The sequence below is a fragment of the Trichechus manatus genome, unplaced genomic scaffold (genome assembly GCF_000243295.1).
Source record: "Trichechus manatus latirostris isolate Lorelei unplaced genomic scaffold, TriManLat1.0 scaffold00098, whole genome shotgun sequence".
Lineage (NCBI taxonomy): Eukaryota > Metazoa > Chordata > Mammalia > Sirenia > Trichechidae > Trichechus > Trichechus manatus.
The window spans coordinates 9,414,917-9,440,194 of record NW_004444034.1 but is presented as its reverse complement, the minus strand read 5'-3'; the positions used below and the strand labels follow the sequence as shown (position 1 = coordinate 9,440,194).

The following is a 25,278-nucleotide window of genomic DNA, read 5'->3' as shown; positions in this document are numbered from 1 at the left end:
CATGGAAGCTCTGCATTGTGACCCCCCCAGACCTTACCCTATGCATCTCTTCATTTGTATCCTTTTTTGGTTATAATAAATCTGTAGCCCTAAGTACAGTCTACTCTCCATAAATTCTGTGAGTCATTCCAGAGAACTAACAAACCCACAGGGGCACTGAGGGACTGGTACTTGCTTATTTGGCAGGCTGAAACAAAGTGTCCTTCTAACTTGTGAGCTCTGACCTAGCACCAGGTGGCTAGGGTTGGAAGGGGAGTATGCTGCTTGGGCCGCTGGCGATGAGGATGGAAAAGTGGGAAGGTGAGGACCAGATTCATTTCCACCTTTTCTGGATTGAATTCACGCTATTCCTTACCACACAGTTAGCAACGAAGGTGGCATTTGCCCACTCTGCTTTCTCCAATCCAGGACTATTGTAAATACGGCTGGTGTTTGATCCTCACTTGGTGCCTTGGCTCTCTCACAGAAGCCATGTGAAATTGCCAATATTCAACCAATCTGACCCACAAAAATGGCAATTTCAAATGGGTTGAGCTATTATTTTCTTCCAGTTAGAATCCAGAGGAGAGCAGAAGTCAGTGATAGGAACCACAAGTATCCAACATTAAAGAAGGAAACAGTACATACAGTATTCTAGACATAAAAGATAGCCTTTAAATACAGGTATTTTATAAGAATGAAAGCATAATGGTCTTCCAAAGAAATTCAAGGGCTATAATTTGAAGATAAAGAACAAGCCATGCTGAGATTTTAGGTTTATACGTACAAAATGAAAATGCTATGGAGGTTTCCTGAAATGTCTATTGTTAATTTTGCAGAGCAACTCTCCCATGTTAGTTACCTAGATGCTTTTGTCATCTTTGTCCATGTTACAAAGCATATAAGCCAGAAAATGTAAAATACCATGATGTACTAACTTTATCCCTCTCTGATTTTTTTTCATGAGTTAAAGTAACTCTTTGAAAGGGGTAAAATCTAAGTTACAAATCTGATCTTTTACAAGAAACTGCTTCCTACTTTATGGAAAGAAGTAGCCTGCTGGTCTTTTCCTCCACCTCTGGGCAAAGCTACTCCTTCTTTTAAAAATACAATGAATTTTGTTTATACTTTGGATCAACTTAATGAAACTTTGCTTAACCAACTCAAAGAAGAAAGTTAAAAATAGCCCTAAAATACAGATTTAATTTGAGTGCTATACACTTTCTACATTTTCTGTTTTAATTAAAACAAAAACAAATCTCTGTTATGTTCATCTGACATCAATATCACTGTACCTTTTTTGAAAAAGATAATGTATCTCCACTGATATTTTCCAGCAATTATAATAAATGCCAATATCCAAATTCAAAATTTCACTTGCAATTCTGTAAGAGTTTGGAGAAAGATATAGAGTTGCCCCAAAATAGCTTCATTTAACATTTGACAATGAGATTATGAGTATGGTAAAAATTCTTTGAAATCTGTAGAGTTTTTTTTAAGTGGGGGAATGGTTGAAGACTTGAAAAAAATGACTGTAAAGTTCATCTTGATGAAAACACAAATGAGAATAAGATAATTTCAAAAAACAATGAATAGTAAAAACAATTTGCCTTAGGAGACATTAAAATGCATTTGTAAAGCTATGATAATTAAAGCGAAATGGTATTGTTGATCATATAGCATATAATATAGCCCTAAAACAAACGTTAATATATATGAAATATCCCATGGAAAAAATATTACAGACCAACAATAAAGCGACTGATTATTCATCAAAAATGAGAACGTTGTCTATAATAAGAAATTAAATTCAATACTGACATAATATCATGCACCAAAATATTCCAGATGAATTAAAATTTTAAAAGGAACCATAAATAATTAAGAGAACATGTAGATGATGACTTAACTGATTTGGGGATAGAGAAGAAATTTCTAAAAATAAGCTTATAAATACTTAAAACCTCTCTACCTCAACAAACATTATAAACAAAATTTAAAACACAAGTTGTAAAAATATTTTCAACAAATATGACAAATATCTAATACCCTTCATATATAAAGAGATTTTATATATCAGTAACAAGAAGAAGTGATGCATTTGAAATATGATGTGGGTGAAGAATATTGAATATACTACCATGGACTGCCAGAAGAATGAACAAATCTGTCTTGGAAGAAGTACAGCCAGAATGCTCCTTAGAAGCAAGGATGGTAGACTTCATTTCACGTACTTTGGACATGTTATCAGGAGGGACCAGTCCCTGGAGAAGGACATCATGCTTGGTAAGGTAAGGTCAGCAAAAAAGACGAAGACCCTCAACGAGATGGATTGACACAGTGGCTGCAACAACGGGCTCAAACATAAAATGATTGTGAGGATGGCGCAGGACCAGGCATTGTTTCATTCTGTTGTACATAGGGTCACTATGAGTTGGAACCGACTCAATGGCACCTAACAGCAAAAATACTAATACTTCAGTAAAAAGAAATGAATCAACAACATGCATAAATAAGTATTTCACAAAAGAAATACTACAAACGATCAATAAAAACATATAAATGTTTTACTTCTTCAGTAATCAAATAACTTAAAATTAAAACTGATGAAATTTTATTTTTTATATAAATTGGCAATTTTTTAAATATAATACACAATATTGACAAGAGTACAGTAAGATCAGAACACTTATACTCTGAAATTGGACGAGTAAATAGCTGTTAACATTTTGGAAAGAAATTTGTCAATATGCATCAAGAGTTTTTAAAAGTTCATGCTCTAATAATCCTGTAATTTCAAGGCTAGGAATGTATCCTAAGGAAATAGTCATATAGGCAAAGATTTATGTACAAGCATATTTGAAGCATTTATAATTAAGAAGAACTGGGAACAGATAAAATATTCAAAAATAGTAAAATGGCTTTTAAAATAGTACTTTATAAAAAGAAATATTGACAAATCAGCCAATTTTAAAACGGCCAAAATATTTGAATAGACGTTTCTCCAAAAAAGATATAAAAATAGTCAATATACATAAGAAAAGATGTTCAACATCATTAATCATTAGGAAGATGTGAATCAAAACCACAACGAGATACCACTTCACATCTGCTGAGTGTGTGTTACGTGTATGAGTGTTAGGTGACATCAAGGCAGCTGCCTACTCATGGCGACCCCACGCACAACAGAACGAAATGTTGCCAGTCCTACACCATCACCATGATAGGTTACATATCGAACTGTTGTGATCTGAAGGGTTTTTCATTGGTTGATTTTCAGAAGTAGCTCACCAAGCTTTTCTCCCTAGTCCATCTTAGTCTGTAAGCTCCGCTGAAACCTGTTTATCATCAGCAACAAGCTTCCGCTGACCCACTGAACATAGGTCTCCTGCATGGAAGCCAAGAATTTTTCCATTGAACCACTAGGATGGCTAAAGTAAGAAAAGACAGTAACAATTGTTGACAAGAATGTGGATAAATTAGAAACCTCATACGTTGCTAGTGGGATTGTAAAATGGTGCAGCCATTTTGGAAAACAGTTTAGCAGTTCCTCAACCAATATCATCACACAGAGTTACTGTATGACCCAGCAATTTCACTCCTAGGTATCTACTCAAGAAAATGAAAACTTATGTCCCCATGAAAGCTTCTTTGAAAATGTTTATTACAGCATTATTAATGATAGCCAAAAAGTGGAACAACCCAGATATCCATCAACTGATGAATGGATAAGTAAAATGTGGCATATCCATACAATGAACTATCATTCAGCAATAAAAAGGAATAAAGTACTGATGCATTCTATGACATGAATGAATGATATGAATGAACCTTGAAAACATTATGCTAAGTGAAAGAAGCTAGTCACAAAAGACCACATATTACATGATTCCATTTATATGAAATGTCCAGAATAGGCAAATCAGTACAGACAGAAAGTGGTGGCCATGAGCTGAGGTGGGGGGAATAGGGAGTGACTTCTCACAGGTATGGAGTTTCTTTTTGGAGTGATGAAAATGTTCTGAAATTAGAGTGTGGTGATAATTCTATAAATAGACTAAAAGCCACTGAATTGTATACTTTAAAAGGATGAATGTTATGGTAGATGAATTATAACTCATTTTTTTAAAAAAGGAGCTAAATCTAATGGTGTGATAAAGTATATTACAGATTTTCGGTTAAAATTTTAAAAAAAAATGGGAGGTACCCATTCACTGTGTAATCTTCTCTCTAATGTGTGTTCTCAATTTCTTTATCCGCAAACTAGAAGGAAATACGTTAAAATATTAGCTGTAGTTAGTTCAGGTTGCTGTCATGATAGATGGTTTTTATTTTCTTCATTAAACTTTTCTTCATTTTTTGTATTTTTTATGAAGAGAATATGTTGCATATAATTGTGTGTGTGTGTGTGTGGTGATTACAAGGGTTAAGTAAAATAACATAAGTGCTTTTCAAACTATAAATGTAAACTTCAATGCAATGTACTATGAATGTTATTTAGAATTATGAGGTTTAAGTAATACTAATCCTGCTGCTCTCACCATGAACTTAGAGAATTTGCCCCAGCCACTGAGTATCTCAGTGTCACCATCAATAAAATCAGATAACTCCTGATTGTATACTTCTCTGACAGGTGTTGCCAGAGGATTATGCCATAACAAGAGTAAAGTTAGGTTAAATTTTAGGAAAAAAAGTTGCTATATAAATTCTAAGGCATAATGGACATTTTCCTTCCCAAAGAGTTCCTGATGTCCCTAAAACTTTTCAGAGCATAAAAGGTTTATGAAATAGTATTCATTTGTGTATTTTTTAATATGGATATTTTATCATTTCTTTTTGGTTGGAGAAACGTATGCAAAAAAAGCTAAATCTACTGAAAAAGTCAATGACCGATTCAAGGGGTATGTTTGATTTTTGTTTTGTTTTGGTTCGTTTCTTTGTTAACAGTCCCAATCATAGACATCTATTATAGTACTTTTCTCTTTTATTACTGTAACCACCACTTTGCTCGGAAGGTAAGCCACCAGAAAACTATTGGAAAATAGTATGTTTTGTGCTGTATGACTACAGGGAAACGGCTGGCGCCAAAAATCACTAAAAATAATAGCCTGTTTACTAACAGAAACTACAGAATGGTTTCTTTTCTGTAGTTACAGATGCAGAGGTGAGCCCGCCAGCTGTAGCAATTAAATACTCCTGTCATTGACCTTCATTAAAATATTGTTTAAAAAAAATTATGGCAGAACTACCACTAATGCCAACAATTGTGTGACCTTGAGCACATTACTTCACCTCTTGGAACTTCTGAGTCCTCAACTTTTAAACAAAGTGGTTGAGATGATTCTAAACTAGGGAGATACTGCCCCCTCAGGGGCATTTGTAAATGTGTAGGAGCATTTTTTTAAGTGGTTATGGCCTGAGGATGCTAAATGTCCTACAGAGAGCATGGGGTAGTCCTGCAAAATGAAAAAATTGCCCGCACCCCCCAAACCCTCAGTGATCTCTAATGTCACTTCCAGTAGAGAATGATTCCGAGTGCCTGTCAATTCATTAATTCATTCAGCCACCAATTATTGAGTCCCTACTGTATACCCAGCCCCAGTGGCCCGTAATGGTTAAGAGCTACGGCTGTCAACCTAAAGGTCGGCAGTTCGAATCCGCCAGCCACTCCTTGGAAACCCTATGGGGCAGTTCTGTTCTGTCCTCCAGGTTTGCTGTGAGTCAGAATCGACTCAATGGCAAAAGGTTTGGTTGTTTTGGTACTATATGCCAGGCATCAATCTTCCCTGGCTTTGATTGCATCCTTCTTTCCTCTTCTCTTTTTTCTAAAAGTCTTCCCTACCCACCTCCCCACCCCACTGCCATCGAGTCAATTCCAACTCATAGCAACCCTATAGGACAGAGTAGAACTGCCCCATAGGGTTTCCAAGGCAGTAAATCTTTAATGGAAGTGCCTGCCACATTTTTCTCCCTCTGAGCCGCTGGTGGGTCAGTTAGCAGCCGAACGCTTTAACCACTGTGCCCCCAGGGCTCCTTCTCCATACCTTCAGGACCACCTAATACAAGCAACAATTTTTCATTTCAGCCCATTAAGGGAATAGGTCCCAGGACTCATCTGGTGCTTTGGGGTTTCTAATGACGCTGACAACCAAAAAGGCTCACTTGGACCCTCCCCAAAGATCAATTATGATTGCTTTCAATAATTCAGGAATGGAAGCTTTCAGCTGCACTGACCTAGGGCTTCCAGCCCGATAATGAATTCCCAATTGTGAGCATGTAGATAAATATTTTAACTGTTGATTCAATCATTTTTAATCTTTAAGACAAAATGCCAACTGTTTTATGCCCAGTGAACAGTTTTCACTAGCAAACTGAAATTTCCTAGTATGCTTAAATGGCAGTTGAGGCCAGTTGTAAAACCTGCCTTAGAGCATATTACCTCATCAAATGGAATCCTCAACTTACTAATTAACTGTGCAATGATCAACTGTGGACTGTAGTACAATCCAGCCTGCCCCACTGTAATGAGCCCCTCTGCACATAGCCGCTCCAGGAGTGCTGTGACTCCTGAGCTCAGCTCCCCACAACCATTAGAGTGCTACTTAGCATTCACATGGCCCTTTATCACCTCATCATCTCATAGCAAGTCCAGGGACAGCTTGAGATTCTGATAGCTTGTTCCGTTTTGCAAGCAGAGAAGACTAGCGCACAGAGGAGCGAGATGGTCTGCACAGGTCATACAAAGCTTTGGTGGGAGAGGGGATTCTGAGTGCCAAAAATCCACCTGCTGTTCAGGAAGGCTTTGAGACTCTACAAACATTTTTCAGCCTTCAGTGAATCATGTTTTTGTTTGTTGTGTGCCAGAATCAACTTGAGTTGATTATCGATCTTATATGAAAAAGTAGAACTGCCCCCATAGGGTTTCCTAGGCTGTGTAGTCTTTACAAGAGCAAATCACCAGGTCTTTTCTCCTGAGGAGCCGCTGGGTGAGTTCTAACCGTCAACCTTTTAGTTAGCCACTGAGGGCTTAATGATTGCGCCAGGAGAGCTCCTTAGAGACTGCATTTTGATGTTTCTAATCATGACACTCTTTGTGTTTCTTGGTCCTGTAACTATGTATTGAACAGTTCTCACGAGCCCGGCAGAGTTCAGGGTGCTGAGACTATAGTCTTGAACTCGGGGACCTCCAGATGAGTGGGGAGATCAAACTTTATGACAATAATTCCATAATTAATTAAGTACTTTTGCAACTGGCATTACAAAGGAGAAATACAAGATGCAAGGAAAGCATCAAACAGGACCTGACCTGACCCTGTCTTAGTTTCTTAGTGCTGCTATAAGAGAAATACCACAAGTGGGTGGCTTTAACAAACAGAAATTTATTTTCTCACAGTCTAGGAGGCTAGAAGTCCAAATTCAGGGTACCAGCTCTAAAAAAAAAACAAACTCATTGCTGTCTAGTCAATTCCAACTTATAGTGACCTATTGGACAGGGTAGAGCTACTCTGTAGGGTTTCCAAGGCTGTATATTTTTTATGGAAACAGACTGCCACGTTTCCCCTGCAGAGCAGCTGGTGGGTTCAAACTGCCAGCCTTTCGGTTAGCAGTTGAGTGCTTAATCATTGTGCCACCAGGGCTCTAGGGGAAGGCTTTCTGTCTGTGTAGGCTCTGGGGAAAGCTCCTTGTCTCTCTTTAGCTTCTGTTCCTCAGGTCCTTTGTAATCTTCATGTGGCATCTACCTTCCCCTTCATTTGTGGTTCCTTCTCTGTGCCTAATCTGCTCTGTTTATATCTCAAAGGTGACTGGTTTAAGACATGCCCTACACTGGTGTAGCCTCACTGCTATAACAAAGAAAGTACGATTCCCAAAAGGGATTACATCCACAGGTTTAGGATTTATAACACATACTTTGGGGAACACAATCCAATCCATAAAAGGTCCCGAGAGGCTTTTCTGAGGAGGCAGTATGTAGGTGCAGGCCTGCAGGAAACGAGTTGGGGTGGAGCATTCCAGACAGAGGGATGCAGGAGTGAAGTCCCTGAGGGAGGAAGGATGCCTGTCCGGGAAGGGGAAGATGGTAGCTCAGTCTAGAGGGCAGAGATGGGGGAGGGTGGCATGAGTAGATTTGAGAGACATTTAGAAGGTGGAATTGGCAGAACTTGGTGACCAACAGGACGTAGGCAGTGAGGGTGAAGGCGCATTAGGGATCACTGCCCTGTGTTTGGGAGCATTGGTGGTTTCTGTGGTAGAATTCTTGCCTTCCAGGCAGGAGAATAATGTTCAAATCATGGACAGTACACCTCAAGCTCAGCCACCACCCATCTGTCAGTGGAGGCTTACCTGTTGCTTTGATGTGAACAAGCTTCAGCAGAGCTTCTAGACTAAGACAGACTAGGAAGAAAGGCCTGGGGATCAGTGTATCACAATGGTCCAATCTCATTGTGCATGGGAAGCCCATGAGTTGGGGGCTGACTCGACGACAACTAACAACAAAAATGCCCTGTGTCTGACTGCTAAGTGGTAGGGGCCACTTGTTTAAGATTCTAGAGGAGGAGCTGTACTGGGCAGTGGGATGCGACTTCAAATGAGTTTCTCATTTGGTATGTGCAGTTTAAGGTCATATGGGGCATCCGGTTTGTGCATGTCCTATATGACGTATCCAAAGGTCACCGCATCTTACCAGGGTATTATAGAGACTGACCCAGTTACATGAAGCCCAGAGCGTCTGTTTGGAAGCAGGGTTATAGATAAGCGTTGAGGACCTCGTAGCTTACAAAGTACTTTCACTTGTATTATCTCTGTGCTTGATTATGATCTCTGGGAAGAGTAGGCAGGGGTTGTTATCTTCATTCTGTTGATGGTAAATTGAAGCATCATGAGTTTGTGATTTGCTCACGGCCACACAACTATAAGTGAGAAGTAGTACTCAAATTCAAGTCTTCTGACTCCAGCATAGGGGTCTTCTCATTTCCCCATACTGTCTTACTACAATGACTGGGACGAATTCTCTACCAATTCTTGAGGCTTCCATGTCTGATGGAGTCTGACAGTTTGTGCAGAATAAAATTGTTCAACCATCTCAGTTTTTACTCTTTTTTACAGCAGTATTTTTTAAAGTATTTGTAAACTTTTGAGGCTATTTGTATTATATATAGACCAATTGTTTTTCTTTTAAGAGTGAAACTTTAAGTACAGATTAAAGTAGTTTACTGGTGGTGGTACAGAGACAATTGTCTGGGAGAAACTAAACTTCTAGATGTTCTTTTGTCTAAAGTCTAATAATTTATAAAACATTGTAAGACCTCTGCACTCTCACCTTCCACTCACAGATGTTCTCCTAAAGTAGTGGACAATTTAAAATGATTTGGCATATTCCCCCATGTCCCATGTGTGCCCATGGAGTCAGCCATGGTTCTGAGGAAGACCGGAGCCCGAGTGCCCCAGACACAGAAGGGGCAGGAGAATATTTGCCACCAGCCTGTCTTATTGATCTTCTTTTCCCTTTTCCCCTGAGGAGCACTGGGGATGTAGTGGTTAAGAGCTTGGCTGCTAATCAAAAGGTCCGCAGTTCAAATCCACCAGTCACTCCTTGGAAACCATATGGGGCAGTTCTACTCTGTCCTGTAGGATGACTGTGAGTTGGAATTGACTCACTAGCAATGGGTTTCTTGTTTTGTTTTGTTTTTCCCTTGAGACTTGGAGGATGTTTACAATTAAGTGAAAAAGTAAATTTACATTTGTTTCAGAGAGTCTATTTTAACTGCATCAATTCTGGTTTTATACAAAAAATACAGGCTCACGGAAAACACATAACGCTTTCCACAGAGCTGAATTATTTTTCTCTATTACATGGCCAACTTCCCCTGAACCTCCTACTGTTGTTTATCTTCCTCCCTCCCAATAGCTCCTGGACTGTTTTGTGATCCCGGTGGTGATTTTGCTCTCCTGGTTCTTCCTGCTGATCCGGTATAAGGCTGTGCATTTCGTCGGCATCGTAGTCTGCATCCTGGGAATGGGCTGCATGGCTGGAGCGGATGTGCTCGTGGGAAGGCATCAGGGAGCAGGTGAGACTCCAGGTGTTCACCAGGTGATTTACTTCTGTGGGTGAGGCCAGAACAAGAAATGGAATGCTCATGGGTGGGTAGAAACAAGGACCTTAGGAACCTGGTCTTCCCAGTGTGTGTGTTACTCACACTTGCCCCCCATTGTCTGCACCTGAAGGAGCCCTGGTAGCACAACAGTTAAGTGCTTGGCTGCTAACCAAAAGGTTGGCAGTTGGAACTCATACAGCGGCTTTGCCGCAGAAAGACCTGTTGATCTGTTCCCATAAAGATTACAGCTTAGAAAACCCTATGGGGCAGTTCTACTCTGCCACATAGGGTCACTATGTTGAAAATCAAATTGATAACACCCAATAACAACAACTCTGCACCCGGAACAGTGGCAAATAGGAGGTGCTTAACACATGTTTCTTGAGTGAATGAAGGACGGAAAATACAGATCCCATGCTTTTTCTACATGAATTCAGAAACATTCGTTGTTTAAAAGTTAGAGCCAGGGCCCACTTGGAGGTTATTTTGAAGGCCAGAACTGCCTGGCCTGGACCAGCTGGTTAGAGGTGGAGGTAATGGGTCGATCGACTCCTGAGTCACAGAGGTCTTCCCCTTGCACCCCAGCCTGATGCCGATCCAGAGAAAGACTGAGCCTTTAAAATATTGGGTGAAGGTCTGTATGTAGGCTCAAAAGTGAATTTTCAAAGTTTGAATACTAACTTGGGAATGTGCGACATGTTTATGAGGGGGAGCTAAATTCAGTCTCTTCATGCATTGTTTTTTGTTGGTTCGCTTGTTTTGGGAGGCAGAGTTATTGGTATCAGTCACGGCTTGTAGACCCACAGGGTAAAGCTTCAAGATTAACTCATCAAATCACTACAGATCTGCTGGGAGAGTCCTGATCCAGGGTGGTTTCTAGAGGACCTTTTTTAAAGCATTGCAGCAACTAACAAACAAAACAAAACTTCAATATGTATCAAAATTCTGGTGCTACAGAAGAAATTTTGGGACAGGAAAAAAAAAAAAGATCCATTTTGTTAACATCAAGGGTGGGGTAAGAAGTACCTACTTTTCTGTAGTTCTTGGAATTGCCTTTTCTTCTACGGAATGGGATGATATCAAAAAACCCATTGCTATTGAGTCAATTCCAACTCATAGTGGGCCTATAGGACAGTGTAGAACTGCCCCAAAGGTTTTTAAGGCTGTAATCTTTATAGAAGCCAACTGCCACATCTTTCTCCCGAGGAGCAGCTGGTGGGTTTGAACTGCCAACCTTTTGGTTAGTATCTAAGCACTTAACCACTATGCAACCAGGGCTCCTAATTGGATACTAAGGGGTCAAAATTGGTACAGTTCTTTTTATGACACTAGGTCACGTGAGGTACCTAAGAGGAATGCTATTTATGTTTTTAAATTGCACCATAGAACTTTAAGATCCAAGGGCTCATTTTACAAAATAGTGATTGGACACCACGTTTACTTTTGTTTTGTTTTTTTTAAATGCTGCCATGCTTGAAAAGGGTCATCTGGAAAATATCCTGGATCAGGGCTCCCACCTAAAATTGGTGTGCCGTCATTATTAATAACGTTCCATTTGTTTTCACATTTACAGTAAAACTGATTCAGTTGCATTAATTAGCCAAGGCTATAAAACATTTCCAAATACTTCAAACATTCACCTGAACTTTAATCAGGCATTTAGTGTAATATAAATTGTTATCATCATATCCAGAGATTTTCACAGGAAAGGAGAATGGCTGACTTGATCTCTTTCATATTGCTTAATCCATTGTTTACCTTAGCTTGGGATTTTGAAAATTCTGTCCTCAAGCACAGTAATACTGGCCTTAGCTCCATGTCATCATTACAGATCTCCTCTGAGAGACCATCTCTGCATTTACTGATGCGTGTGGGAGAGATATGCAATAGAAGTGGCTCCTGAGAATATTGTAGATGTTAGAATATGTAAAAATGACTCAGTAAGACCAAACAGATACATCTCCATGACTTTTCTACTTCCTAGGAAAAGTCATGGATATAAAAGAGGTTAGAAAATAAGGTAAAACTTAAAGTAGCTTATTATTATAAAATCTATTTCTTGCCCTTCAAAATATTCTTTTTTATATTAATACATTTTTTGCATCTTCTAGCTCATTTACTAGGTCCCTGGGTGGTGCAAGTGGTTTGAGCTGGACTACTAACCGAAATGCTGGCAGTTCAAACCCACCCAGTGGTACCATGGAAGAAAGGGCTGTCGATCTGCTTCCATAAAGATTACAGCCAAGAAAACCCTATAAAGCAGTTCTACTCTGTAACACATGGGGTTGCCATGAATCAGAATCGACTCAGCCTCAGCAGGTTTGGGGTCCCTGGGTGGCACAAACTGTTAAGCACTCAACTACTAGCCAAAAGGTTGGCAGTTTAAACTCACCTGGTGGCACCTCAGAAGTAAGGCCTGGAAATCTGCTTCTGAAAGGTCACAGCCTTGAAAATCCTATGGAGCAGTTCTATTCTGCATACACGGGGTCACCATGAGTTGGAATTGACTTGACAGCAACTAACAGCAATAGTTGCTCATTTATCAAAGATGTTAGATACCCATAACAACAGTCTTCCCTGATTAATAGACACAATTTTATATTTATTTCAAGGAAGAGCACGCATTTGCAAGGAGCCAGATAATTAAATACAGTCAAGTAAAAGCGACATTTCGTTGAGTGCCTACTGGATGCCAGCCACTTTCTCATACTTTATCTCCTCATACTTTAATCCTCCTAACTCTACAAAAGAAAATATTTTATTCTTATTTTTGCAGCTAAAGAGATAAAGGCTCAGAAAAGAAAAGTGACTTTTGAAAGGGCACACAGTTACTAAAAGTTGTAGCCTAGACGTGAAGTCTAGCCAGTGTTCTTTCTGCTGCACTTAATCCTTATTTTTATGTAATTGTGACTCCTATAAGGAATGTACAGTTGTTCTGTCATGCTAAACTAGGGTGAACAGCTGTACTGGTTGGCACAGAAGGGAGGGATTTTCCAAAATTTAGGACTTTCTATGCTAAAACTGAGACAGTCCAGACAAACCAGAGTGGCTGCTCACCCTGTCTGAGATTCAAATGCATCCAGGGGGATGGGTACATTTTTATAAAATGAGCTAGTATTCTTTCAACCCTCCGGAGCAGCGTACTTCACCATTTATTTCTTAACTTAGTAGTGGGTAGTGATTTTAAATAACCTTCCCTCTTCTCCCGCTACCACCACACATACACAAACATCCCCAAACATGACTTCTAGCACTTAAAGCAAAAATCTAACAAGGTAAATCAGTTCTTACAAAGCAGTGATGATTGAGCTTAGAACCAAGGAGAAATCCAAAAGGAGGAATGCTCAACCCAAAGTGACAGGTGGTTATTCAAAGGGAATGATTGATTCATTCTTCTTTTAACTACCATTTATTAGGCACTTACTCAGTGCCAGATACCGTGCTAAGCATTTTACATGTGTTATTTTATTCTCAGAGATGTGATTAGAACCCAAGCTGCCTGAATTGAAAGTTGTTGCCACTCAAAACCTTTACCCTCGGATGGAATAAGACCTTTTCAGTCAGCTCTATTTCTTTAGACATTTACTGAGAACTTATAATGTGCCAAGATCCTTGCTAGGCACCACGTGGAATATGAAGCTGAGTAACTCACAGTCCATGGCCTCCAACCTTACTACATAAGAGAAAGGGTGTTGGAGGGGTAAGACACACTAGTTAACAAGTAACAGACATGGGTGCCATGAGACAGCTACAATGGTGTGAAATTCAGAGGAGGGAGAGACGGTACCAGTTTGAAGGGATTTCTTATAATTTCAGATGTGCCCATTCACCCCAAATTTATAAGATGTTATCCCCGTCATGGTTTCATACATGAATAAATGACAGATTTGCTGGGTATAATATTCCCCATGAACATTGAACAGAAACTGGCACCACCATTTCCAGGATCTACTGTATTAACAATGTGTAAAACATGGAGTTATATGTTGTAATTTCCAGTTAACTAGATACAAATTTTATATATAAAATATTAGTCCTTCTACTTTCTAGTATTTTTATCATAACAAATGCTTCATTATATAATATGGTTGGATAAAATTATGTTCTGGTTAACTTAAGTACATTTAATCAATTAAATTTTCATACATGGTATATGTATATGTGTCCTCTTTCAAATAATTTAAAAACTGGAAAATACACTTCATGGCAGAATTATAATAAATATTTAATCTTTTGTCTCTATTTAGAAAATACTTCTGAACTTGCAGTTGTGCACAACTGTATTATTATTATCAATAAATGTCAGTGCATTGATATAGACCCAAAGTGCTTGTGAATAGATTACTTAGATAGTCAAAGGCTCGTTAACAGAATAGGCCATAACTGTATAAAATGGGGAGTTTGAAATAAAAGGTTGGCAAGACTATTCACTGAAACAGTGTGGCATCTTTTTAGGACTTTTAAAAGATAGATTGAGGTTCCCTCGATTCCTGTTAAAATATTTCATTGTAATCCAGCTTTCCTGAATTCATTCATATAGAATTAATTTTATTAACCAAGAATTCTATTAAGTAGCACTTCCACACTTCATTGATACAACAATAACTGATATTCATAATAATGGGCCCACGTCCTCACAAGATTCTAAAATGTCTCCTGAGTGAAAGGAGACTGAATCATGTTCATTATAATTTTATAATTTAGTTATTAAAAAAAAACAAACCCATTGCTGTCGAGTCGATTCTGACTCATAGCAACACTGTAGGACAGAGTGGAACTGCCCCATAGGGTTTCCAAGGAGCAGCTGGCGGATTCGAACTGCTAACCTTTTGGTTAGTAGTCCTAGCTCTTAATCACTGTGCCACCTAGGCTCCAATTTAGTTATAGACATATTTTATTTTACCGAGCATTCCTCATATGAATTACTTAAAATTAAAAATTTGGTCATTATTTTATAGCTGGCACATAAAAAGATTAATCAGGTTGCCCAAGATTACAGACTCTGTCGCAGCAACCTTAATTTTTCCAGAGGATGTGGCTAGGGACCTCCCATCAGGTTTGATTTCTCACTGGGACGTCCTCAGGTTCTCAGCTCTTGGGCAGCCAAAGACAAAGACAGCAACTCCTAATGAACCCCAGGCAGCTCCCAGCCACTTCCTGATTCCCAGTCTCAGCTCCATCCCCTTGAGGCCAGCCTGTGAAACTCTTGTCTTTCAGACTCTCTTCCCCTCTCTTCCAATCCTTACCTACAAGTGGGAAGTTGCCTTAGAAAAAGTGGCACCATTTAGAATAAATATCAAGTTTACTCTAGGAGACTGCGGAAGCATGAAGGGGCCTTTCTCCAAGCCCTGCCCAGATTCTTTCACGCAAAGTTGCTACCTAAAGACTACTCAGTGCTTCCAACTGAACAGTAAGAACCCAGCTATACGGCTTAGATTGTTCCAGCTAATCTGGAATCCACAGTGATAGGTGAGCCTCTCCTTTAAAGTCGTGCTGGAGAGAGCACCCTTCCTATGCTGCACCTCTTCTGCCCTAGAGCTGCATGTCTGCTGAGCTCTTGGGCTGCTAACCTGTGCAGGTCAGAACCCAGAGACCAGAGTACAGAGAGGGTCAGTGAGTCTGCCTCAACTGCTCATATCCACTCTCCACCTTCACTGGCTCCACACTTCCTGGAGTGAGAAGAGTTTACCTAATTGTAGAAAATCCCTGAGGAAAGCATTTATTTTAAAATTAGGCATAAACCAAAACCAACCAAAGCTGAGTTTAAAAAAGTAATTTTTTATGACAAAAGGAAAATATCAATGTGATAATCAATTTAAAAAAAAAAAAAACAGATAACTTAGAGACAGTACCAACTCATGATGACCCCATATGTGTCAGAGTAGAACTGTGCTCCATAGGGTTTTCAATGGATCAATAGATCACCAGGCCTTTCCTTTGAGGCACCTCTGGATGGATTTGAACCATCAACCTTTCAGTTAGCAGTGAGCATATTAATCGTTTGCACCACTCAGAGACTCCATTAATGTGACAGTGAATTATATATATTTTTTGTTCTTATGTTACTTATTTTTTGGAGCCCTGGTGGTACAGTGATTAAGAGCGAGGGCTAATAGCCAAGAGGTCGGCAGTTCGAATCCACCAGCCACTCCTTGGAAACCCTATGGGGCGATTCTACTCTGTCCTATAGGGTTACTATGAGTCGGAATCAACTTGACAGCAACCGGATGGTATTTTAGGGAATTTTAAAATTTGTCACCAATAATTCCTCTCACTCTCATTTTGGAATTAAGTACGTGTTTTGCCTGTGGTCAAAATAAAAATTCTTGACTGCTTCTGTTTGTAGCATCTCTTTCTGTACAGCTGTTGTTGTTGTGTGCCATCAAGTTGATTCCGACTCATAGCGACCCTGCAGGAGAGAGTAGAACTGCCGCATAGGGTTTCCTAGGCTGAGATCTTTTTTTTTTTTTTTTTTCTATTTGATACCTTTTTTTTTTTTTTTTAGTATTTTATTGTACTTCAGGTGAAGGCTTATAGAACAAATAGTTTCTCATGAAACAGTAGTACACATGTTGTTTTATGACATTGGTTAACAACCCCCAAACACTTTAACCCTTTAAATTTTTTTTTTTTTTTTTTTTTTTTTTGGTGAAAATACACATAGCCAAAGATACACCGTTTCAAAAATTTCTACATACACAGTTCAGTGACATTGACTATGCTCTTACAATTGTGCTGTTATTCTCACTTAAGATGAAGGCTTACAGAACAAAATAGTTTCTCATTTAACAGTTACTACAAATGTTGCCCTATGACAATGGTTAATCTCACATCACATCAACAATATCCTTACTCAATCTTGTGTTCCCTATCACCAGCTTCCTTGTCCCCCTCTGCATTCTGGCCCTTGTCACTGGACTCCTGTAGCTCGTTAGTCTCATATGGTTTTACGGGACTGTCCACTCCCAGGCTGAACAGTGAACCTCGGAGGTAACTTCACCACTGAGCTAAAAGGGTGTCTGGGGGCCATACTCTCGAGGTTTCTCCAGTCTCCTTTAGGCCAGTAAATCTGGTCTTTTTTTTTTTTTATTTTGTGAGTTAGAATTATGCTCTACAACCTTCTCCAGCTCTGTCCAGAACCCTCTGTTGTGAGCCTGGTCAGAGCAGTCAGTGGTGGTAGCCGGGCACCATCTAGCTGTACTGGACTCAGTCCGGTGGAGGCCTTGGTAGCTGTGGACAATCAGTCCTTTGGACTAATCTTTTCCTTGTATCCTGTTCTCTTCATTCTCCCTTGCTCCCGAAGGGATGAGACCAGTGGAGGATCTTAGATGGCCGCTCACAGGCTTTTAAGACCCCAGACACTACTCACCAAGGTAGAATGCAGAGCATTGTCTTTATAAGCTGTGTCATTAGGCTGAGATCTTTATGGGAACAGATTGCTAGGTCTTTTCTCCCATGGAGCAACTAGTGGATTTGAACGGCCCTTTCGTTTAGCAGCCGAGCATTTAACCATTGTGCCACCAGGGCTCCCTCTCTATATAGCCCAGGGTGAGAATTCAGACCTTTGATTTACACCATGTATACTGCACTACTGGAAAGTGCCCTGAAGCAAGTATAATCTGTGCACGTATTAGCGTATATTCATAGACATGCCTGGCCAGAGACATTGGGCTTTGTGGAGAGGGTGCAATCTGAAGGAAGCTGTTCCCTCTCTTAGTGATGACTTCCTGTTAGGTGGACATGGGCAAGCTTTTTATATCAGAAGATATCCGGAGAACAGATTAACAGACTTTACTAAATCTCAATTGGTAAATTGTAGGACTTCCATGAAAATGTAAGGATAGAATAGACAAAAAAAGCTCAATTTGCTGATGTCAGATTCTTGTTAGGAAAATTTTGATGGTGTTCTCTCTGTTTTTTGGTTTCTAGGGGAAAATAAGCTGGTAGGGGACCTTCTGGTCTTAGGAGGAGCCACGCTTTATGGTATCTCTAACGTCTGGGAAGAATACATCATCCGAACGCTGAGCCGAGTGGAGTTCCTGGGAATGATTGGACTGTTTGGTGCATTTTTCAGTGGAATTCAGTTGTGAGTAAAATAACAAGAAATTCAGAGAATAGAGACTGTTAGGATTCAGTCTCCCTCTCCTCCTTCCCTGGGGTATGGTTGGCCACTTTATTTTGTAAAAATCAAGGCTAGAAACCTGTTACTGACCTCTCATACAGAGCTCTTAAGATATCTGAAAGCTAAACGTCTTTATTAGTAAATTTCTCCCAAACTAAGCAAGTTTATTATAAATTATTATAAAACATTTCATGGACTTGGAAGATAATTTGCAAGAAAGCATTAGAAGTACATTGATTCTTCCAAACCAGTGAGCTATTAACTTAGAGAACTAGAGAAGCTAAGTGTAAATGCCATGATTTGACGCACTTCCAAAAAGGGACATTTTGGTTACTAACGACAACCACTGCTAGAAAGCTTATAGTTTGAAATTGCTCTTCTAAAATTTTGTTCATTTATTGCCCACAGATTTGCAAGAGTAAACCGTATTTCAAATTCATCTCTTGGAAATTTAGTGTTTTTATTTTCCTGAAGCAAGTGAAGATATAACACATTCACTAAGCACCAAAAAGTCAGAAGCCCCAATTTTGCAATAATTCTAGCATTAAAACATGGAAGTCATCACTAATTAATACCTCAGAATTGGTTGTGAGAATAATTTTCCATATGTAAAGACCAGATATTTTAGTTTCAGGTAAGGGGTAAAGAAGGATAGTATAATCTACAGTCAACTTTCACCAAATCACTTTCTACAACGCAAGTACTTTGTAATTGTATTGGTTCAGTGTCAGAAAATATTTATGAAAGATATTTGACGTCACCTTAAATATGTTTTACAAATAGACTGCTTCCAAGAACCTTCTACCCTAAGACGTGGGTGAGAAGTTCTATAGCAAATAAGACAGAGAGATGGGAAGATTTTCTGAGAAGAATTGATTTTTTGATTCATTTTGAAAGTGAAATGGCATTATAAAGCTCCTAAATTTGGTGCTTCAGCTTTGTGAGAAGAAAAGGAATTGCCTAGTTCAACTACTCATAACCAACATTTTGTAGATGAGTGGCTCATTTTATGGGTTATTATTCTTGAATCCAAAAAATATACCCAGAGATCTAGCACTCACTTGCTTCGGTTATAGTCCATTAGAGCTGCCTGAGCCCTCAGGGAACTATACCACCGCTGCCAAAATAATGGAAGTGGTACCCAGGGGTGTTTGACAAATGGAAACATTGAAAGCACAGTAGAACAAAGTAATGCTCGCTTAGTGGGGCCAGGCTCACATCCTGATCCTCTTCTAGAGCAGTGGTTTCCAAAGTGTGGTTCTTGGACCAGCAGCATTCGCCTCACACGTGAACTTGTCAGAACCAAAAATCCATGGGCCCTACCCAGATCTACTAAATCAGTATCGCTAGGAGTGGGGCCCAGGAAACTGTGTTTTAACAAGCTCACCAATGACTTTTATGTCCATTAAAGTTTGAGAGCCACTGCTCTAGAGAATGCTCAATCTGAAAATTCATTAAATCTGCAAGCACAGAAATTGCTGAACCTTGCCATTTACATTTTAGAAAGCATCTAAGCAAGAAGAAGCAATGGATATGGGCAGACCGCATGAGAAGAACAGTGGAAGATTTGCACTCCACCATGCCCCACTGGCACACTCTCACCACGGTTGGCCACACCTAATAAAATCCTTCCGGGATAAACCTCAGGCTGCCCAATTAGACTTGCCTCTGCATGGCCTAAAGTTATTTTTGAAAATTTAATCGGTTGCTTCATTATTTGTATAAATGTGGTAATTAAGAAAAAAGAAGTCAGGGGCATTATAATCTTGCTCATCAGGTCTATTTTCTTTGAATTTGCAGAGCTATAATGGAGCACAAGGAGCTGTTAAAGGTGCCCTGGGATTGGCAAATAGGTAAGGGGTTTGCTCACCTAAGATGCTATCTTTAATAACCTGAGAGATGTGTTTGAAGAGTGATGTGGATGGATTGGGACTTGAACAATGGAGAGAATTAGAAGGGCAGAGGACAAAAGAAAATGAAATCCCGTTGTCATTTAGGAATTCTTGCACACTGTAGAGACTGAACAGTATGTTCAGAATGTTTCCTAATTGAGCTTCTGCCCATTATTATCATCAAGATGCCATTAGGGTAGACACAGAAGTGAGTGACCAACCAGAAAGAAAAAATGCCCTAAGGCAGTGGTGTGACAAAAAAACAAAAAAAAGACAGCAATTTACTCTGGCCAAGAAACACAGAACTAACATGATCATTAAAAAGTGTCACTTTAAAAAAGGTAAAAAACTGAACAAAAAAAATCATAAAAGGAAATAACATAATGGGCATTCTGAGCCCATAAAAACCTTTCAGAAGGAGCCGTCTGCACATAAGAAATGGTTAATTGATCTCCAAACAGACTTAGTGGAAAATTCCAGATGTGCTTTGAGCTGGTTAATAGTCAACCAGGACATCTCAGATTCCACCTGTTTCTAGAATCACTTTCCACTAAAAAAAATTAGGACAAGGACTTAAGATGCAAGGTGATGCTCTAATGATCACACCCCAAGCCCTAGAAGGGACTGGCATTTAATGTCCTCGGCCCATAAGATATCCTCTCAGTGCCTATACCTTGACACATGGGTTCCAGCACTGAGCACAGAGCTTGGCTTATAAGGGTACTTGGAAAATATATATGAGTCCCTAAGTGGTGAAAATGGTTTGCTGTCAGCTGCTAACCTAAAGGTTGGTGGCTCAAACCCATCCAGTGGTGCCATGGAAGAAAGGCCTGGCAATTTGCTTCCATGAAGATCACAGCCAAGAAAACCCTATGGAGCAGCTCTACTCCATAACACACGGAGTCACCATGAGTCAGAAGTGACTCAATGGCAGCAGCTTTGGTTTTGTTTTGGAAGATATGTGCAGAATGAATGCAAAGAGGATCAGAAATACAGATGAATTCTTAGGTTGCTACTGCAGCTATAACAGAAATACCACAAGTGGGTGGCTTTAATGAACAGAAATTTATTTTTTCACAGCTTAGGAGGCTAGAAGTCTGAATTCAGGGCTGTAGGGGAAGGCTCTCTCAGTCCGCTCTGGAGAAAAATCTTTGTCTCAGCTTGTCTGGCGTTCTTCTTGGTGTTCCTTGGAGATCTCCACGTGCCATCTCTCTTTCCTTCATTTGTGCTGGCTTGCTTCTGTGCCTAATCTGCCGTTTTTATATCTGAAATTGAATAAGTTTAAGACACACTGTACACTGATGGCTGACATGGCCCCATTAACGTAACAAAGAAAACTCCATTCCCAACTGGAATTACATCCACGGTTAGAATTTATAACACATATTCTGGGGGACACAGTTCAATCCATAACAGTCTCCCACACTGAAGCTGGCAGCTTGTGCCATCTCCAGCTACACGAGCTTTCGCGTAACTGACAGTTTCATCAAATTCTACTTCCCTGAGGAAGGACTAAGATGATATAAACTCCCCCATACCACCGTTCCTTCCCCCAGCCCCCAAGCATCCAAGGCACATTTGCTGCCAACATAATTCTCTCTAAAGACACACTCTGAGCTATAGAGTTATGCATGACTCTCCCTGCAGGTTATCACTAGTGACTTCAAGGCTGACCAGCCTTGCGTCTGTCACAGAGTCCTGCCATTTAATTCCTCTCAAGCTTTGCTGCAGAATGTTATAATTAAATGAAAATCAATAGAGAGGAGGGGATGGAGAAAGGAGAGGAGAGCAGCTGGGAAAAGAAGCCAGCGGTAGGTTACAGACGCCTTTGTGATTCTCAGAGCCAGGAAACAAAATGTTACCCGTGCTTGGTAACACTTAACATCAAATGGTCCATGAGTGTAAATTAATTTAATATTGATGTTAATAGCAATGACCAGAAAGAATTTGTTCTCTAATTATGTGGATGCCATGTGCACTTTCACCAGAGTTCTATTATAATTCAGCATTAGTTAAATGTATCATCAAAAGATAGTTTTATTCTGAGCTCTCGTTTTGCCATTAAAATGTCAATCTACTGGAGTACATTAAGAGCCATCCCTTTAATTCCTGATTGGAAATGAGGCCAAAATGGTCTAGAAGGGAAATAGAATATTCATCCTTTTCTTTCTGAAGCATTTATACAGTTAGGTTTGAGATATTTTTACACCAGGGCTGCCTTTGCCCTCAGTACCTCATCTTGACCTACTACAAGGTTCTAATGTTTAGCTCAGTTCTAGGCACATAGCATTCAGTAAATAAATGTTTATGAAATGAGTGAAGGATGAATGAATGACAAGGAAAGAAGATGAGTCCTGTTGTGTTCTCTCTCATCTTATAAACTATAGACCAAAGGAAAGCATGAGGACAATGACAGGAAGTTTCATGCTTGACATTTCACTTCCTTCTGGGAAACTGGGAAGTAGCATACCAGCCTCTGCAACTCATGGACCAAAGAGGGACAAGACACCAAATGTCTTGGTTGTCTAGTACTGTTATAACAGAAATACCACAAATGGATGGCTTTAACAAAGAGAAATTTATTCTCTCACAGTCCAGTAGGCTAGAAGTCCAAATTCAGAGCGTCAGCTCCAAGGGAAGACTTTCTCTCTCTGTCAGCTCTGGAGGAAGGTCCTTGTCATCAATCTTCCCCTGGCCTAGGAGCTTTTCAGCACAGGAACCTCAGGTCCAAAGGATGCATTCTGCTCCGGCACTGCTTTCTTGGTGGTATGAGGCACCCCTCCCCCCGCCGCTCCCCACCCACCGCCCCATCTCTCTGCTTACTTCTCTCTTTTATATCTCAAAAAAGATTGGCTCAAGACACAATCCAATCGTGTCAATTGAATCTTGCCTCATTAACATAACTGCCGACTATCCCACCTCATTAACATCATAGAGGTAGGATTTACAACTCGTAGGAAAATCACATCAGATGACAAAATAGTGGACAATCACACAATACTGGGAATCACGGCCTTGACAAATTGATGCACATATTTTGAGGGGGACACAATTCAACCCATGACACCAAGGAGGGTCAGTATCACCAACGAGGGTTAGCATCTCCTCAAACCATCCCCACACTCTTAGAAAGTCACCCCAGAGTGCTGAGCTCTGATCACTGTGTCCTGGTGGAGAGCTCACAACGGTGTTAGTTAAGAGACTGAGTTCATCTCCCATGATCTGTCAATGGGTTTCTCTCCCTTCCCCCTCTCCACATCTCTCTTATGCAATCCCTGGGCTAAAAAAGATTTTTTTTTTTTTAATGAGGGTCAGTGGGATAATGTGTTTTATATTTTTGGACTTAGAAAGCACTGTTTGTTTTTTAACAGGTTGGTTTTTTCTTCCATTGGAGTATTGCAAGATACAGATTATTGAAAGCAGGAAGATAGCAGTTATTGTTGTTGTTTGGTTTTATTTCTTTGCTTTACTTACTGAACAGGAAGACTAGTTCTAATTACCTCATGAGTAAACTCAAGTAAAATGTTGTTGTTGTTAGTTGCCGTCAAGTCAGTTCTGACTCATAGCGACCCTGTGTACAACAGAACAAAACACTGCCTGGTCCTGCGCCATCCTCACAATCGTTGTTATGCTTGAGCCCTTATTGCATCCACTGTGTCAGTCCATCTCATTGAGGGTCTTCTGCTTTTTTGCTGACCGTCTGCTTTACCAAGCATAATGTCCTTCTCTAGGGACTGATCCCTCCTGATAACATGTCCAAAGTATGTAAAATGTATACAGTTAAAATATCCTCCCGGGGAGCAGGCGTGCTATAGTTCCAGGCAGAAAGCTAATAAATAACTTAAAAAACCCATTGCAGTTGAGTCAATTCTGACTCTTAGCGTTCTCTTTATTCCATTTGACATATTGAGTTAAAGCATTCACGAACACGTTTAAGCTGATGAGAAAGTCAAATACCATAGGAAAGAAAAGATGTGCCTGTGGGACAGCTAACCCAGGTTTGTGGTTTGTAGGGGTTTCTTCAGTTTTAACGTGGTGGTTGATCACTTGCTTTGGTGTTTTTTTTTTTCCCCTGGAGGCCATAACTAGAGATTTGGCCTTTCCTTGAAAATAGACTAGTAGGACCACAGAGCAGTAAAGACCTTAAAGATAATTAAGAATACATTCTCTCTGTTTACCAATATCAAATATGAGGCCTGGGAAGTTGAGGCAACTATAACCAAAACTCATTGCCATCAAGTTGATTCCGACTCATAGCGACGCTATAGGACGGAGTAGAACTGCCCCATAGTGTTTCTAAGGAGCGGCTGGTGGATTTGAACTGCCAACCTTTTGGTTAGTGGACGAGTTCTTAACCACTGTGCCACCAGGGCTCCATTGAGGCAACTATATATGTATATATGTCATGTCATATCATATCATGTCTATATATATCATATATATTTATATCATATATAAAATGGGGGAGGCTCATTAGATTTAGATAGGATGCTCCTTCAAAGCCTTATTTCTCTTCATTATAATTAAAGGGTATAGATCAGTGGTTATGAGCTCAGGATTTGAAGGCAGACAGCCTGTGTGACCCGAAGGCAAGTCACTCAACCTCTACAGGGTCTTTTTTTTTTTTGTCTTTTGCCTATTTACTCACAGATCCATTTCCTACTCTTACCCAGTTCTGGTCTGCATTACAGAGACTGACTCATGCAGATTACACTTCCCAGGCTTCCTTTCAACTGGCATCCTGCTTGGTTTGGACAATGGGAGGGAGTAGAAGGAGACTGAAGATGGGAAGAAGAGATAAATCAGGGTATTTCTCCCTGCCTCCTCCTGTTTTGGGCCTAGGTCTCTGGAAATGGCTGAGTTTCTTCTATGGTTCTACCTCTGCTGGGCTTCCCTAACTTCTGGCTTCTGGTGACATGGCCTCCTCCTGTTATCTCTATAGCTGCTGGAGTCTGAGTAATTTACTGCTATTGCTAATTTCTGGGTTGCCTCACCATTCCTATTTCCCCTTTCACCTATTCAAACACCTTTGTAACTTGTGCCCCATATTCAATTTCTTCTCTTGGACCTGGTATGGACTCTCTTTCCTGACTGATATGCTCTGTATATCTGTTTACTTAGTTAATGACATTATACTGTTGTGGAGTTTAGTTAACGTGTATAAAGTGCCTGACACACAGTAAGCACTCAATCA

General features: G+C 40.0%; 1 protein-coding gene across 1 annotated transcript in view; it reads left to right on the top strand.

The window, feature by feature from the left end:
- Positions 1–25,278, top strand: part of SLC35F1 (solute carrier family 35 member F1) — a 494,165-nt gene that overhangs the window by 429,509 nt on the left and 39,378 nt on the right. Inside the window, exons 4-6 of the mRNA XM_004382741.2 lie at positions 9,884–10,043; positions 18,000–18,156; positions 19,993–20,045. Of these exons, the coding sequence (XP_004382798.1) occupies positions 9,884–10,043; positions 18,000–18,156; positions 19,993–20,045 (370 nt within the window). The remainder of the gene's footprint in view (positions 1–9,883; positions 10,044–17,999; positions 18,157–19,992; positions 20,046–25,278) is intronic.